Source organism: Daphnia pulicaria, chromosome 2 (genome assembly GCF_021234035.1).
Source record: "Daphnia pulicaria isolate SC F1-1A chromosome 2, SC_F0-13Bv2, whole genome shotgun sequence".
NCBI lineage: Eukaryota > Metazoa > Arthropoda > Branchiopoda > Diplostraca > Daphniidae > Daphnia > Daphnia pulicaria.
In genome coordinates, this window is record NC_060914.1 from 2,031,764 (window position 1) to 2,047,055 (window position 15,292).

Consider the following 15,292-nt stretch of genomic DNA (forward strand, 5'->3'; position numbering starts at 1 on the left):
CCAATATCAAAATGAATACCAAATAGCTTACCTTTGCGGCTATTGTACCTGCTTGATAATGATGAAACACGTGTCATTCTCACCCAACCTCTACACCACCGCATGCCAGTTTTACGTAATGTTCCCCATGACCTTCAACCAAATTCATAGGAAATGATACTGGTCGATTATTTTATTCAAATATACAGATCAAGGTATGTTTCGCCTTTTTCTCTTTTTCTTTCCATTCTTTCTTCCTTTACCTCTCTTTTTAACAAAGAAAAGAATGGAAAGAAAAAAGAGAAAAAGGCGAAAACCGGAGGTAAGGAAGGCACCGTGATCGTATTTTCTTCCCGATGGGGACACGTTTAACGATTGGAAGCCGTCAGTACAAAAAAAAAAAAAAAAAAAAAAATCAACAGACAGTTTTAAAGAGGTCTTCCCAATGAGTAGATCCAATAAGAACGTGCATTCATAGTTGTTCTAAACGCGTTTCAATTTCTACCAAAGCAAGTGCGATTTGTGGACTCAACTTTGACTTCCTCTTTCTTGAGCAGCGGCGGCGTCTTTTCGGTGGTCAGGATCATGGCCAAACAAATATCAACAACTGCCATGGCTGGATTAGATATTGGGACATTATCCGTTTCGACGCCAGTTGTAGGATCACACTGAACATACCGATGTTCAAGGACTTCTATCAAAATTAATGTAATGAATCTAAAATCGTCACAAGAGGCAACCGTAAACTTACCTCAAGTACGTGTGAGTGACGAGAAAAAACTCGAACAAAAAGTGGCCACTTTTTTAAAACCTCTATGAAAAGACAAAATAAAGTTTGTGGAATTATATTCTTTAATTATGGCGAAAGTATGTGGTTTAATTGTATGCACCTTTACGCATGATTGCCTCTAATTGTGTTGCTCTTGACAAAGGGTCTTGTTAAATTCTGTCATGCAAGCAGCTTTTCCAATTGATGGGGCAGCTTGACATGCGACATGGCACATCCTCCATGATAACAAATCACGAATGATAAGACGTAATGGCGCGTAATAGCAGTAATTTAAATTTAACATGGAATTATTTTAACATATTTTCCTTTATAGTTGACTTTTAAAGAGGAAAAATTGAACGTCTTTACCTTTAAGTACATGTGCCATGAACTGCTTTCTAACTCATTAACTAGCATTTGGTATACCATTTGCAAGAAACGAATGACAGATCTTCATGGGATCCCGGTTCCCATGCCCAGTGCAATCGAGTGACGTTCACGAGATTTATTGGTCTTTAAATTGAGGAATCGTTACGAATAATCGGTCCTAATAAGAGCCAACGAACAACAAATTTAACACACCACCAATAGATTGCTTGTTAGTTTAATAGAATATTCACATCAGATGTAGTTTGGTCTGTGTGATTTTAGCGTTGGAAATTCTTTACCATTTTTCTTTTAGCGGAAGCAGTAAACCCTATTTAGAAAGAAGAAATAAATCAAATCAATTTTTGGAAGCATTTTCGTATTAATATAGAATCCGCAAGGCACTAAAACTAAGAAAAGAAGTTTGACAAGGGCGGTGGTTATTAGCAGACCAAACATAAAGCATCTTACTAAAGCATATCACTTGTTAGGTTTAAAAATTATTGTCGAATTTGGGCAGCAAAATATGACAAATCGGCAGTAGCGTTGTGTTGTCAAATAGGCAACTGCCAAATTAGAAAAATAAATTTATGAATCCTGTTTTATAGCTCAAGGCAAATCACATGATATCTGCAATAAGCTTGATAGTATTGTTCAATGACTCCAAGAATCATTTTTTAAAATGTCCAATACGGAGAGAATATTCTACCAACGAATCTTTCAGCTAACGTTGTTGATAATATTTTTGGTTTATCTATACGGCTATGGCGCTATTTAAAGCCGTTACTGTTAAAGAGTAACAGAGAGTAGAAACGGATTCCGATGAACAAAGACATATAAAGTAAAAAAATTAAAAATTCAAATCCGATCCAAAAGCATTTTGAACCGAGTAAACAAATAATAACTTGCCAACCATATGGGTCAAGTTACAGATAGCTTCTGATGCAGCGCTAGATACAGCCCTAAAAAATGCTGTATAAAGCATTTGATAAATGATTACTATAGGAGGAGGGGCAAAGCGAACGTGAGGGTAAATATTTATTTTCCACTAACTAGTTGCTGCTACGCAGTCTGTGTAGAACGTCATGTTCTCGTGTTATCTGAGAAGAAACAATGGATTTCTACCATTCAGGAAAGTACCTATTCTTAATATCTTGCGTTTCACACGGGATAATAACAACACTAAGAATATCTCTACATTTGAAAGGTTTTCAAATTTTTTTTTTATTTTAAAGAGACTTTTTATACAAAATTGTTCAAACTTCAAAGTTTTAAGGGATTGTTTGTTGAGCAAAAAATCGCAAAAAATAAATTTGTACTTTGCTTCAGGAAATGTGGACTTCAGCAACAGGGAAAACTTATAAATAGTTATTTGAGTGGGCCCCGCGATATTCCACTGATAAAGCTAACCTTGGGCCAGCTACTACAACAAGCTGCGGACAGATTTGGAGACCGGACAGCAGCCGTTTTTATCCATCAAGATATCAGAAAGACGTTTCATCAAGTGTTGGTTGATGTATGGATAACAAAAAGGCATGAAAAAAGAGAAAAGAATCAAAATCAATCCATTTATACAGGCGGATAAAGCTGCTGCTGGGTTACGCTCATTGGGTTTGAAGCGCGGCGATAGGATCGGCATTTGGGGTCCAAATTCTTACGAATGGCTTTTGACACAATGGGCGGCGGCAAGAATAGGATTGATACTTGTAACTACACAAGCTTTTATTTTTTTAACGAGTTTAAAATAACTTGCCAGAAAATATTATAGGTAAATATTAATCCGGCATATCAAGCTGAAGAACTGCGCTATGTACTAGAAAAAGTTGGTGTTAAGGCTTTGGTCGTGGCTAAACATTTCCGCAACACGAATCTCATGGACATTTTAAGTCAACTGGTTCCTCAATTGGACCCTAATCGAAACACAAATCAACACGAGGACACCCAAAAACCTCTCGTTTCTTGTTACCTGATACCAACACTAGAAAGAGTGATAGTAATGTCAGACGAACCACAAAACAAGTAATTTAAATTGATTTGTTGGCAAAACACTATTTTGATAACATATAATTGGACCATAGTGGGGTTCTGCGCTGGCAGGATTTGATGGAATTAGCTTCAACAGCTTTAATCGCTGAAATTCATAATCTCCAACGAGATATCCAGGTTGACGATGCGGCTAATATTCAATTTACTTCGGTAATTAATATTATTGTTTTGTTTTTTCTACTGTCGCTAATAAAATCTGTCTTTTCCTAATAATCTAATCAGTTTTTTTCCTTTACAAGGGGACAACTGGGAGTCCAAAAGGTGCAACTTTATCCCATAACAATATTGTCAACAACTCTTATAATGTTGGACTAAGAGTTGGATATCATCAGAAAGTATATCAATCAAATGAGCTATTAACTATATTATTTCATTTTTCTTTCGTTCTTGATAAGGAACATAAAATTTGTGTCCCTGTTCCACTGTATCACTGTTTTGGATGCGGCCTCGCCGTGTTGGCTGCTGCTTCATTTGGAGCAGCGTGTGTATTTCCAAGTCCGGTTTTTAGTGCTCGAGAAGCAGTTAAAGCAATTCACCATGAAAGGTTGTTAAAGTTTCAAACCAATAAAACATGAACGACAAAAATTCAGTTAAACACATATTTTTAAAATCCTAAAAGGTGTACATCTTTGTACGGGACTCCGACTATGTTTGTTGACATTCTTAACCTGCCTGATCTTAAGCAATACGACCTGAAAAGCCTATCGACAGGTATTATGGCTGGGGCACCATGTCCAGAAGAAATAGCCAAAGGAACTATTAAGGACTTGAACATGAAAGACTTTGCGGTAGGTTCTCGTGACAAGCCAGCAATTTTGTCAACATCTTTGAAATGTTTTTGCTTCTTTTAAGATTTTGTATGGAATGACCGAATGCAGCCCAGCTACATTTATGACACTACCCAACGACAGCTTCGACCTGCGCTGTTCTACAATCGGATATCCGGGCGAACACGTCGAGGTTAAGATCGTTGACCCACAGACAAACGAAGTTGTCCCTATCAACACCCCAGGAGAAATCTGCACAAGAGGCTACAATACTATGTTAGGCTATTGGAATCAACCGGATAAAACAAGCGAAATCATCAGCGAGGATGGGTGGATTCGATCCGGGTGAGTTTTTCAATTTGTGACTACAATCAGTCATATTTTATCAACACGAGTTCTGTTTGGGCATCATTAGTGATTTAGGTGTCTTAAACGAAGACGGGTACGGGAAAATTGTTGGGAGGATTAAAGATATGATTATCCGAGGGGGAGAAAACGTATATCCCCGTGAAATAGAAGAGATTTTGCATGCACACCCTTCCGTGCAAGAGGCGCAAGTAAATGACAATGCACTTATCTTTTATTCCTTTATGATATTAATGAATAAAAAATTCTTACTTTTGATTGTGTGGTGTGGATCAAGGTGGTTGGGGTTCCCGATGAAAGACTAGGGGAAGAAATTTGTGCCTGGATTCGCTGCAAGCCTCAAACTCATTTGGATTCTCTTGAATTGAAGAAATTCTGTTCAGAAAAGGTAAAATTTTATTAGAAACAAAAAAAAATAAAGCTCATATTTAACTATTAAAACTCTTGAAAACAGATGGCCTATTTTAAAGTTCCCAAATATTGGATGTTTAAGGACAAATTTCCATTAACGGTGACTGGTAAAGTAAAAAAATTCGTCATGAGAGACATTTCTGTAAAAGAACTGGGGCTTTAGATATATTCAATCAACAGGGGAAATTGACTGAACGTAATAAATCTGTTATTTGTCCTTAAAATACAATCAATCCCCCCGCGTGCAAATAAAAGTCGGTTGCAACGCAAAATTCAAATCAATCTTGGAATATTTCATCTTCTATTGTCCAAAACAAGCAAGTGTCTTAAAATCGCTGTTTTTTTAGCAATGCAACATTCGTAAAGACTCGATAACAAAATAAATCATAACCGCCTCAACACAAAAAAAATTATTTGTCTAACAACGAACCACATGCTAGATGTAGATTCGTGAGATTTTTAGTTAATCTAGTGAAATATGCACGGAAATCTCTATTTTAAAAATATAGGACTAAAGATATCATAAAGTTGAACTAATCTAGTCCTATATCATTTATATATTTCATTTTACGCATGTCGTATAATGCAATCTACAAAAAAATGTTTGAAAATAGCTTAAAAGAAATTAAACAGAAAATGTTCAAACTCAAACATTTGGAACAATATTACGTTTCACGGCAAATAAGGAAAAAAAACATTCGTTGACGGCATGGGGTTAAGCAACTATACATAATTCATCTTTAATAGTCTAAAAAGAGAAATCCAAGGTTGCTAAACCAAACTTTGTAGAGCCTGAAAAAAGCAGTGTTTGTAAACACTAGAGACACAACTAGTCGCAGTCAACGCAGTCTGGCTGAAACATGGTGTTCACGTGTTGTCTACGAAATAGCCTTGGATTTCTCTCGTTCAGGAATGTAGGATACTCGATAACATTACAAATTCAGAGTAGATCCATCTCAACAGTTGAAAGGTTTGTGGGACACATTTTTTTTTTCATTTTATAGCAAATTTCGTTGCTTTTGCGCAACTGTTTCAACATCCATGGGAATGGAGCAAATATTTGGTATTGACTTTGTACGTTACTCCAAGGACATCTGGACCTCAGCAACAGGGAAAACTGAAAACTAGTTACTTGAGTGGGCCCCGCGATATTCCACTGATAAAGCTAACCTTGGGCCAGCTACTACAACAAGCTGCGGACAGATTTGGAGACCGGACAGCAGCCGTTTTTATCCATCAAGATATCAGAAAGACGTTTCATCAAGTGTTGGTTGATGTATGGATAACAAAAAGGCATGAAAAAAGAGAAAAGAATCAAAATCAATTCATTTATACAGGCGGATAAAGCTGCTGCTGGGTTACGCTCATTGGGTTTGAAACGTGGCGATAGGATCGGCATTTGGGGTCCTAATTCTTACGAATGGATTTTGACACAATGGGCGGCGGCAAGAATAGGATTGATACTGGTTACTACATACGCTTTTCTTTTTTTAAAGAGTTAAAATAACTTGCTAGAGATTTTCATAGGTAAATATTAATCCTGCATATCAAACTGAAGAACTGCGCTATGCACTAGAAAAAGTTGGCGTTAAGGCTTTGGTCGTGGCTAAACATTTTCGTAACACGAATCTCATGGACATTTTAAGTCAACTGGTCCCTCAATTGGACCCTAATCGAAACACAAATCAACTTGAGGACACTAAACAACTTATAGTTTCTAGCTCTCTGATACCAACGCTAGAACGAGTGATTGTTATGTCCGATGAACACCAAAACAAGTAAATTTTCAATCATTTAAACATGAATTTATCTGTTAATGGGATTGTTATCGATTTGTTTAAAGTGGAGCTCTACGTTGGCAGGATTTGATGGACTTGGCCACTTCAGACTTAGTTGCTGAAATTCATAATCTCCAACGAGAAATCGAGATTGATGAACCGGCTAATATTCAGTTCACTTCGGTAAATCCTATCAATTTTGTTAGCGAAGTACTTGTCAGTTGATTTTTTAATTGTTTACTTGTTATAGCTTAAATTTATATTGTTTGCTTATCTTAGTATATATAAATGATTACTTTATCTTTAAAATAAACTTTTTTTATTTTAAGGGGACGACAGGAAACCCAAAAGGTGCAACACTTTCCCATAAAAATATTGTCAATAACGCGTATCTTGTCGGACTACGACTGAACTACGACAAAATGGTCTGCATCACTTAAAAGAGATTTCTTCAACATTTTTTAAAAAGTACTCTTAAATTACCGCGTTCCTAACTAGGCACATAAAATTTGTGTTCCGGTACCACTGTACCATTGCGCAGGATGTGTTGTTGGGGTATTGACAGCGGCTTCACATGGAGCTACGTGCATTTTCCCGAGTCCCGTCTTTAGTGCAAGAGAAGCCGTCAAAGCTGTTCATCACGAAAGGTTGGTGTGAATAAAATTTGACACGAGATTTGACTAAACCAATATTTTCGTTCCAAAAAGATGTACAGCTTTGTACGGGACTCCGACCATGTACGTTGACATTCTTAACCTGCCTGATCTTAAGCAATACGACCTGAAAAGCCTATCGACAGGTATTATGGCTGGGGCACCATGTCCAGAAGAAATAGCCAAAGGAACCGTTAACGACTTGAACATGAAAGATTTTGCGGTAGGTTATCGTGACTAGCCCGTACGAACCTAATACATAACAGTTTTGTAAACATCTTTGAATTGTTTTTGTTTCTTTAAAGATTTTATACGGAATGACCGAATGCAGTCCAACTACATTTATGACACTACCCAGCGATAGCTTTGATTTGCGCTGCTCTACAGTCGGTTATCCCTGCGAGCACGTCGAGGTTAAAATCGTTGACCCACAAACAAACGAAATTGTCCCTGTCAACACCCCAGGAGAAATCTGCACAAGAGGCTACAATACTATGTTAGGCTATTGGAATCAACCGGATAAGACGAGAGAAATCATCAGCGAGGATGGGTGGATTCGATCCGGGTGAGTTTTTCAATTTGTGACTACAATCAGTCATATTTTTTCAACACGAGTTCTGTTTGGGCATCATCAGTGATTTAGGTGTCTTAAACGAAGACGGATACGGCAAAATTGTTGGGAGGATTAAAGATATGATTATCCGAGGGGGAGAAAACGTATATCCCCGTGAAATAGAAGAGATTTTGCATGCACACCCTTCTGTGCAAGAGGCGCAAGTAAATGACAATGCACTTATCTTTTATTCCTTTATGATATTAACGAATGAAAAATTCTTACTTTTGATTGTGTGGTGTGGATCAAGGTGGTTGGTGTTCCCGATGAAAGACTAGGTGAAGAAATTTGTGCCTGGATTCGCTGCAAGCCTCAAACTCATTTGGATTCTCTTGAATTGAAGAGATTCTGTTCAGAAAAGGTAGCAGTTTTATTACAGCAAATAATTAATGCACAACTTTTACGATGAAAATTCTGGAAAACAGATGGCCTATTTTAAAGTTCCCAGATATTGGATGTTTAAGGACAAATTTCCTCTAACTGTGACAGGGAAAGTAAAGAAATTTGAGATAAGAAACATATCCATCCAAGAATTGGGGCTTTAGAAATATATTCCTTCTGAAGAACAGAAATTACAAAGATAAATGAAAAATTTATATGATTATTACCATATGTGGGAAACAAATTTTGACAAATCTCTATGTAGTCTCATCTCTAATTTTCAACCTCTATCAATTGAACTATGCAAATACATGAAAGATAAGTCAACATGAACGAAAATTCAGCACATGAGCCCAGAGCCCCAGACAGAAACGACACGAATCACGATGCACATAAATACATAATTCAATTCAAATGTTGTTACTTGTTAGCAGTTAACAAATTTTTGAATGGAATTGGTATTTGCCTATTTGGCAACCTTGTTCCTATCTATTCGGCTTTTACGAGAAGAGGAGTGGTAAAAAGAAATGAAGTGTCAAATTGGTCAAATTGTGGTTGTTTGTGTTGTTTAACTGGGAAAATTAAATATCAATGTGGCCATCCCCATCACATATTTTACGTGAAATCGTTTCTATTATTATTCGACTTCGTAAGTAATGGCTGGAGTAAATAGGTTCATCAATAGTTGCGTGGCATGTGGTAATGCCTTAAAATGGATTCCGGTTGTTTTTATCGTCACTGTCATAGTATGGAGTTATTACGCGTATGTCGTACAACTTTGCTTCAGTAAGTAATTTGTGTATCAAACTCGTTAAGTGATCTATTGAATAATATATATTTTTTTACCACTATCAAGATTTTGCTACAACAATTGTTCAACAAGGTAATTTTTGCAAAAACTAGACATAGTATTCTGTAGACTACAATCTCGTTTTCTTCCTATAGTATTTTACCTTGTGATATACCATGTATTATTGGTGATGCTCAGTTGGTCATATTGGCAAACCATATTTACCCCAGTTGGGACTGTTCCAAAACAGGTAAACTATAGATAAGCTACACATCCAATTTTAACATATAATAATCCAATGTGTTATAACAAAACAGTTTAGATTGTCAGCTGCAGATTTAGAAAGGTTTGAGCAAGCAGAAGGCTTGGAAGCACACCAACAAATCCTTGAACAAATTGCAAGAAATTTACCTGCACTCACCAGAACACCAATTGGGCGTAAGGTTCCTTAATTATTTTGCTGATATTCTCTAAATTAACTTATTATTTCTTAAAAAATTCTCAGCAAGGTACTGTGAAAAATGTGTCCATATCAAACCTGATCGGTGCCATCATTGCAGTGTCTGTGGTGTATGTGTTACAAAAATGGATCACCATTGCCCATGGGTTAACAACTGTGTGGGATTCAAAAATTACAAATTCTTCATCCTTTTCCTGGGCTATGCGTTCATCTATTGTATTTTCGTTGCATTTACGTCGCTGCCCTACTTTATCCAATTCTGGAAAGTACCGGTAATGCATACCGTCTTTCATGAACGAAAGTTTGTCAAATGTTAATTATTATTTTTAATTTATCTTTTACTAGAATGAAATTCCGGGCACCGGTAGATTCCACGTTCTTTTTCTCTTTTTCGTATCGATAATGTTTTCCATTTCTCTCGTTTCCCTATGGGGTTACCATATTTATCTTGTGCTGCACAATCGATCGACACTAGGTACGTTTTCCCCTTTTTTTAAACAAATGTTTTAGATCAGTTGATTGATGAAAAATTTCGCAGAGGCTTTCCGTGCACCAATCTTCCGCAGTGGCCCTGACAAGGACGGTTTTAACCTTGGAAAATATAACAATTTTGTAGAAGTGTTTGGCGACCGGAAATCCCATTGGCTACTTCCAGTCTTTACAAGGCAAGTCTAATCTTCTTATTTTAATTTGCTTGGCTTTACACGTACGAAAAATCTGCTTTCCCGGGAAGACTTTGCTTTTTGTTGTTCTTATTGTTACACGTCCAATTTTATTTTGCTATTCGCGTTGTGAAAGTGGAAAGACTCTTTATGTTTCCGTCCAGAAAAGAAATGGAGTGATCGTCATGTTTTTCTCCGGGTTTAGTAATTAGTCTTCATTTTCTCGCGATCGATGCAATTGTCGTTTCGTGTGCTCAATGTTTTGTTTTGTTTTTTATTTTGGCAACTATTCCCTTTTCTTTTATTTCACCTTTTTTTTCGTTTTTAGTTTGGGCGACGGCATTATTTATAAAAGTTGTCACCTGGCCACTCCTGTAGTAGCTTCCACGCCCACCACAATCTACAGTTCTATGGAAACTACCTCTCCTCTTGCTACCGCTAACACCTTGTCTTCTCACAATCCTGATCCTCAGCACACGACGGAGACGGCTTTGAAGTACGCTTAATGATTCAATATTTTTTTGTTTTTTCATGATCGTTGGTCCGATTCTTTTCTTGCTTTTCTTTGGTTAAGTTGAATTACGCCGGACTCGCAGATTGTACCTTATTTCTTGATTTATCAATTTGTCTATTCCATTTTTGTTTTACAGTATGGGCGATGGAGTTACCTTTCCACAACGACACATGGACGAAGATGAAGATTCACTACTGGGTGCTAGAAGCCAGCGCTGGATGGAAGAGGGTGGCGTTGAAAACACACGCCTCGAGACTAATCCCTATCGTAAATTTTTTTTAAACTATTCAATGGTTTAGTCTATTAACAGTTTTTTTTTTCTTTTTCAGATGTAGTGAACTTGGATCCTTTAGTCCAGACAGTTTGAAAGCCGAGTATTTACCAAAATCTTTTCCGTTCGCCATTTTTGGTTTCTCTCTTCAATCACGAGCTTTATTATGTGTTTTGACTGGGGGAAATTCATTAAGGCACCTTTTCTGTCCGACGTTCGATGCATGGTCGCATTCACACGTGCAATTTCAGTTGTCATTAATTCCGATCCTGTTTTTTTGTTTATTTTATTTGTGTGTATGTGTGTGATGTAGATAAATATTACAACTCAATCAAGGTATTACTTAAAATCCTCTTCTGAATTAATCTTCCCGCCCCTCTGTTGGAAGAACTTTTCAATAAATTCTTTCACGTCCACTTCCTCTGTTAATGAAAAATTCAACAGATGAGAAAAATGAAGTAAATAATGTTCAAAGCAAATTAAATAACGGTTATGGTACCTGTCAAAGGAGGTGTCAAACTGCGTACAACATGCGATAAGTGTCGAGCCAATGCTTTGAATACATCGCGTGAGCTGATTTTCTTTTCGCTATAATAGGGCATAAGGCACCGAATTACCAAGTTGGCTATGTCTTGCTTGCTCTTGTCCGAAGATGATTTTGACTTGTCCAGTGATGCACTCTTCGTCTTTTCCCCAGAACTGCTGCTGCTGCTACTTTTTGACTTATCTGCTTTTTTAACTGGAGTTTTGAGCGAAGAATTCATCTTTTGTCCTTCCTTTGGAGATGGCTTCACTTTTTCATCGGATCGACCACTTCTACTACTGCTTTTAGACTTTTCCGTTTTAGACGGTGTAGACTCGAGTTTGATGGGTTTTTCAGCTTGATCTTTCTCCTTCTTCAATGTTTCACTGGTCGAGTCACTTGTCGGTTTTTCGGTTTCTGCAACTGCTGGTTTCGTGTCCGACTGACAATTATCCTCTTGCGGTTCCAGTCGTTGCTTTTTGGAGATTAAAAAGCGATCCAAACTAGGCTGATGTTCATGCGATCGCTTGGAAGACCTGTAAGAAGTTGGTTTTGAAGACGCCTTCGACGACTCTTTACTAGATCCATTCCTTGCTTTACTCGAGCGATCAGAATCACTCGCTGAATTGGTTGATTTGGCAGTTATATCCGCACCTGAAGACTTGCTCATGAAGCTTAGTTGAGTAGACAACCGTGCTTCCACTTCTTTGGCTCTAGCAATCAAATCTGAATCGGCGCTAGCAGGTTTGGGAGGAGTAGACAACAGTGATGATGACGCAACCATGCCATTTTCGCTGACTACAAGTCTAGAAACCCTCTTCTTCCCAAATAAACTAGATCCCACAGGGGAAGCAGGAGCTTGAATTGGGGGGTCTTCATCTTCCTTCGCTGGTTTTTCTTCTGTAGTAGCTGGGATTGCAAATACCATATCAGAGGCTTTGACAAAACCAGATTTGGGATTTTCTGTTTCGAGGTCGGAGGAGATTCCAGAAAATGCTGAATTGCCCGTGTCAATCACATGCTCATAAAGGTTGAACTTGTCCGTGCTCTTTTTAATTTCGCTGGTCAGAAGTGCCATTTTACGGCGGTAAATCGTTATGACGGTGGTGGCGGAGAAGACCCCGTATTCGATATCCCGTGCACGAAGCAAAATGTCTTCCTCGCTCAGATTTGGTAGATCAGGTTCAACTTTACGGGCTTGAGTGTAGTTTTTCCATAATGCCTCTTGAAGCAGCTTGAAATAGCTCTCACGACTCTGAAAAGATCATTAACGTGTTAAATGTTGCAATACGAAATGAAAAATAAACTACTCACAGTAATCTTCAAACCCGCTATTTTGACTGAGGTAGATTCAGCAGCAGTTAACCGTGATTTCCGAATAGCTTCAAGCTCTTCTGGCGTTATTGTGGGCGTTTCATCACTACCGCCGCTTCCCCGTCGAAGTGAAAACTGTTTCGAGAGTAAAGAATTCTTATCTTTCTTTGGACCGCCTTCTTCTTTACTTTTACGATAGAAATCCGCTTCCCTAGTTGAAGGAAAAATATTTACTTTCTCGTTTCCGAGGGAAAATATCAATAAGTTACTTTTCTTGTCCACGACGTCCACCACCGTACAAATCACTGTCGTCATCAAACGAGTTAAGAGAGGGCACTTTCCCAACATCGGAGGAAAAGTAGGCTTGTGTTTTATCTTCAGTAGCTTTCGGATCTAAACAAAAGTCACATTTTTTCTGACAGTCGGGTGGACTATCTCCGAAGTATGATGAGAAGATCGCGTGACGACACCTTAAAAGGAAATATGATTATTTAAGAGACAATTTGTTGACAAGGAAGTGTTTGATTCTTACTGGGGTATTTCACAATAACGAACCATCGCTTCGTAGCTCTTCATCATTTGCTTTGCTTGTTTCTCATATTTCGCTCCTTTTTTGGTCTTTTTGCTCACATCCTGTTTTAAAAGGAATTCTACTGCCTTGCGTTCTTTTCGGGAATAAAAGATTCGACAACCAGAAGGTTGTCCATCACGACCTGCTCGCCCAGACTCTTGGTAATACCCAGCAACACTTTGTGGCATACACCAATGCGCTACAAATCTAAGAGAATTTCAACAGGTAAAATACGTGGAGACGAAGTAAAAAACCGTTTTTTATTTGTTATACCTTACTGACGCTTTATCAACTCCCATACCGAAGCTTATTGTAGCTGTAATCACGGGAATCTTTCCCGTCATCCATTCATCTTGAACTTCTGCACGCTCCCTGTCTTTTAGGCCGGCGTGATAAGCTTTAGTAGGAATGCCCTTCTTACTAAGAATCTCAGCCAGGGTTCCTGTGGATTCACGTGTTCGACAGTAAATGATACCGCAAGGTCGAGTTTTCTTCGATTGATGGTATGACAAATAATATTAATCATTTTTAATTATAAAATGCCAGGTCATTAAAGTTGCTTACCAAAGGTTGTGTATCCCAATTATCCCCTAGCCATTCAGATGCGTAAAGAGATAGATCCGTTTCCGGGTCGGCGGACGTATTCTGAAACACGATATCGTAAAACAAATTAGACCGAAAACATGAGGTCTTGAAACGAGCTACAGGGGATTTGAGAGAGAGCTGCTCGTAAATGTCTTTCTCAACCTACGTAAAAAACGTAAATTTTAAAATCAAAAATTGTAATACAATGTAATACAACTCCATTACCTGCGCTGTAGCAGTAGCCGTTAGCGCGATGCAAGGAATATCCATGTACTTTTCTCGAAGTTTTCCTAATTTTAGATAGTCAGGTCTAAAATCATGGCCCCATTGACTAACACAATGTGCTTCATCAACCACAAAATATGAAATCTGTTTATGCTTATGTAAATGGGCCAAAATCTCCTATATTACGGAAAAATATTAATAAAATTTTTGAGGATTAAAAACTAATTTTAATGTTACCTGAAATGTACTTGTTGCTGCCTGCTCAGGTGTAATATATAACAACTGAGTATTTGGGCACTTTGTCTTTAGGTCATTACAAACTCTTTTTCTATCTTCCATTAGCATTTTGGAGTTTATAGTCTCAGCTACAATTTTTCTTTTCAATAAATGTTCTATTTGATCCTGAATAAATTGATTAAATTAGTTCAAAATTTGTTCTAATAACCTTCAATAAGTAAATTACCGTGATCAAAGCTAATAAAGGTGACACTACAATAGCAACACATCTCTCTTTTATCACAGCAGGTAGCTGGTAGCAAAGAGATTTTCCTGAACCAGTTGGCATAGACACAAAAACATCACCGGATCCTGATTGAAAATGTAAAGTGAAAAGTAACATTGACGATATGCCTAATGTTGATATTAGTGTAGTCGTGATAGCTGTCAAAATGACTGATTACCTTGAACTACAGCTAACACAGCATCTTTTTGTAGGGTACTCTTAAAGTCAGTGTGACCAAATTTATCCTCAAGAGTTTTAAGGACGGTTTCCAGCGTTTCGCTCCCCATGACTATATAAGCACTGGGCAGGTTTAGAGGGTAGATATGAAACGTTGTTTACGTCGTCCCTGATCTTTGTCTTGAGTCTTGGGGGAAGACTTGGGAGGTAAAAATGAACAAGAAAATTTACATTTTTTAGTGTCAATCGTCACAACGATGTGTGTGGGCAACAGGATTTCATACCGAGAGTTCTAAAATTGATCCGAAAGAGGAAATCCTAAGTCGGCCAACATGTAGTTAAGCCCATGCTGTTTGGTTCTTTCCTAGATGCGGGAATTTTCGTCTGCTATTTGAAAAAAAAATTATGCGGAAGCTTCCGCCTTTTTAATTACTTTGTATGAAGTTGTGAACATTTAAAAAACGTTCAAGTGTCTCTTTCGAAAACATACAAAATTAATGATAATACACAGCCCCAAGTTTTAATCCAGAATAAAAATTATACATTAAAGGAAGTAATAAATAACTGCG

General features: G+C 37.7%; 4 protein-coding genes and 2 long non-coding RNA genes across 7 annotated transcripts; 3 read left to right on the top strand and 3 right to left on the bottom strand.

The window, feature by feature from the left end:
* Nucleotides 1–377: 377 nt before the first annotated feature.
* On the bottom strand, nt 378–1,423 carry LOC124327413. The gene is made up of 4 exons (XR_006916121.1): nt 1,369–1,423; nt 870–1,295; nt 731–792; nt 378–673 (listed from the first exon to the last, which is right to left on the bottom strand). It is a non-coding gene; the product is annotated as an uncharacterized LOC124327413 (long non-coding RNA).
* Nucleotides 1,424–1,430: 7 nt separating this feature from the next.
* LOC124327425 lies at nt 1,431–8,090 on the bottom strand. Its single transcript, XR_006916136.1, has 3 exons — nt 7,974–8,090; nt 4,546–4,668; nt 1,431–1,445 (listed from the first exon to the last, which is right to left on the bottom strand). It is a non-coding gene; the product is annotated as an uncharacterized LOC124327425 (long non-coding RNA).
* On the top strand, nt 2,172–4,976 carry LOC124327069 (medium-chain acyl-CoA ligase ACSF2, mitochondrial-like). The gene is made up of 12 exons (XM_046785928.1): nt 2,172–2,321; nt 2,444–2,630; nt 2,692–2,820; nt 2,883–3,133; nt 3,193–3,310; nt 3,400–3,495; nt 3,556–3,704; nt 3,780–3,948; nt 4,013–4,272; nt 4,343–4,484; nt 4,571–4,681; nt 4,748–4,976. The coding sequence occupies exons 1-12, from the start codon at nt 2,200–2,202 to the stop codon at nt 4,865–4,867; spliced, it is 1,854 nt and encodes a 617-aa protein (XP_046641884.1). The 5' UTR covers nt 2,172–2,199; the 3' UTR covers nt 4,868–4,976.
* Nucleotides 5,518–8,456, top strand: LOC124327073 (medium-chain acyl-CoA ligase ACSF2, mitochondrial-like). The gene is made up of 12 exons (XM_046785932.1): nt 5,518–5,674; nt 5,794–5,980; nt 6,042–6,170; nt 6,232–6,482; nt 6,548–6,665; nt 6,812–6,907; nt 6,981–7,129; nt 7,190–7,358; nt 7,441–7,700; nt 7,771–7,912; nt 7,999–8,109; nt 8,174–8,456. The coding sequence occupies exons 1-12, from the start codon at nt 5,565–5,567 to the stop codon at nt 8,291–8,293; spliced, it is 1,842 nt and encodes a 613-aa protein (XP_046641888.1). The 5' UTR covers nt 5,518–5,564; the 3' UTR covers nt 8,294–8,456.
* Nucleotides 8,457–8,549: 93 nt separating this feature from the next.
* On the top strand, nt 8,550–11,168 carry LOC124327189 (palmitoyltransferase ZDHHC15B-like). Of its 2 annotated transcripts, XM_046786138.1 has the most exons (10): nt 8,551–8,915; nt 8,986–9,012; nt 9,075–9,169; nt 9,237–9,357; nt 9,425–9,651; nt 9,725–9,854; nt 9,918–10,044; nt 10,370–10,537; nt 10,692–10,822; nt 10,885–11,168. In XM_046786138.1, the coding sequence occupies exons 1-10, from the start codon at nt 8,786–8,788 to the stop codon at nt 10,920–10,922; spliced, it is 1,194 nt and encodes a 397-aa protein (XP_046642094.1). In that variant the 5' UTR covers nt 8,551–8,785; the 3' UTR covers nt 10,923–11,168. The 2 variants fall into 2 exon arrangements, with proteins under 2 accessions (XP_046642095.1, XP_046642094.1); XM_046786139.1 differs by lacking the exon at nt 10,370–10,537 and having other exon boundaries at nt 8,550–8,915.
* LOC124327010 (ATP-dependent DNA helicase Q5-like) lies at nt 10,974–15,099 on the bottom strand. The gene is made up of 12 exons (XM_046785789.1): nt 15,008–15,099; nt 14,725–14,922; nt 14,508–14,632; nt 14,282–14,446; nt 14,045–14,221; nt 13,799–13,981; nt 13,508–13,725; nt 13,196–13,441; nt 12,933–13,133; nt 12,664–12,874; nt 11,326–12,604; nt 10,974–11,248 (listed from the first exon to the last, which is right to left on the bottom strand). Exons 2-12 carry the CDS (start codon nt 14,831–14,833, stop codon nt 11,166–11,168), a joined length of 2,997 nt encoding a protein of 998 aa, XP_046641745.1. The 5' UTR covers nt 14,834–14,922; nt 15,008–15,099; the 3' UTR covers nt 10,974–11,165.
* Between the last annotated feature and the right edge of the window lie 193 nt (nt 15,100–15,292).

Bases quoted from the DNA above. Each gene is read 5' to 3' on its own strand.
- LOC124327069 (XM_046785928.1), top strand. From the start codon at position 2,200: ATGTTCTCGTGTTATCTGAGAAGAAACAATGGATTTCTACCATTCAGG. The intron at 3,134-3,192 runs GTAATTTAAATT...ATTGGACCATAG, and splicing joins TCAGACGAACCACAAAACAA to TGGGGTTCTGCGCTGGCAGG. The intron at 4,682-4,747 runs GTAAAATTTTAT...TCTTGAAAACAG, and splicing joins AGAAATTCTGTTCAGAAAAG to ATGGCCTATTTTAAAGTTCC.
- LOC124327073 (XM_046785932.1), top strand. From the start codon at position 5,565: ATGGTGTTCACGTGTTGTCTACGAAATAGCCTTGGATTTCTCTCGTTC. The intron at 6,666-6,811 runs GTAAATCCTATC...TTTTATTTTAAG, and splicing joins CTAATATTCAGTTCACTTCG to GGGACGACAGGAAACCCAAA. The intron at 7,359-7,440 runs GTAGGTTATCGT...GTTTCTTTAAAG, and splicing joins TGAACATGAAAGATTTTGCG to ATTTTATACGGAATGACCGA.
- LOC124327010 (XM_046785789.1), bottom strand. From the start codon at position 14,833: ATGGGGAGCGAAACGCTGGAAACCGTCCTTAAAACTCTTGAGGATAAA. The intron at 13,982-14,044 runs GTAATGGAGTTG...TTTTTTACGTAG, and splicing joins CGGCTACTGCTACAGCGCAG to GTTGAGAAAGACATTTACGA. The intron at 13,726-13,798 runs GTAAGCAACTTT...CATCAATCGAAG, and splicing joins ATTGGGATACACAACCTTTG to AAAACTCGACCTTGCGGTAT.
- LOC124327189 (XM_046786138.1), top strand. From the start codon at position 8,786: ATGGCTGGAGTAAATAGGTTCATCAATAGTTGCGTGGCATGTGGTAAT. The intron at 9,855-9,917 runs GTACGTTTTCCC...AAAATTTCGCAG, and splicing joins GCACAATCGATCGACACTAG to AGGCTTTCCGTGCACCAATC. The intron at 10,045-10,369 runs GCAAGTCTAATC...TTTCGTTTTTAG, and splicing joins CTACTTCCAGTCTTTACAAG to TTTGGGCGACGGCATTATTT.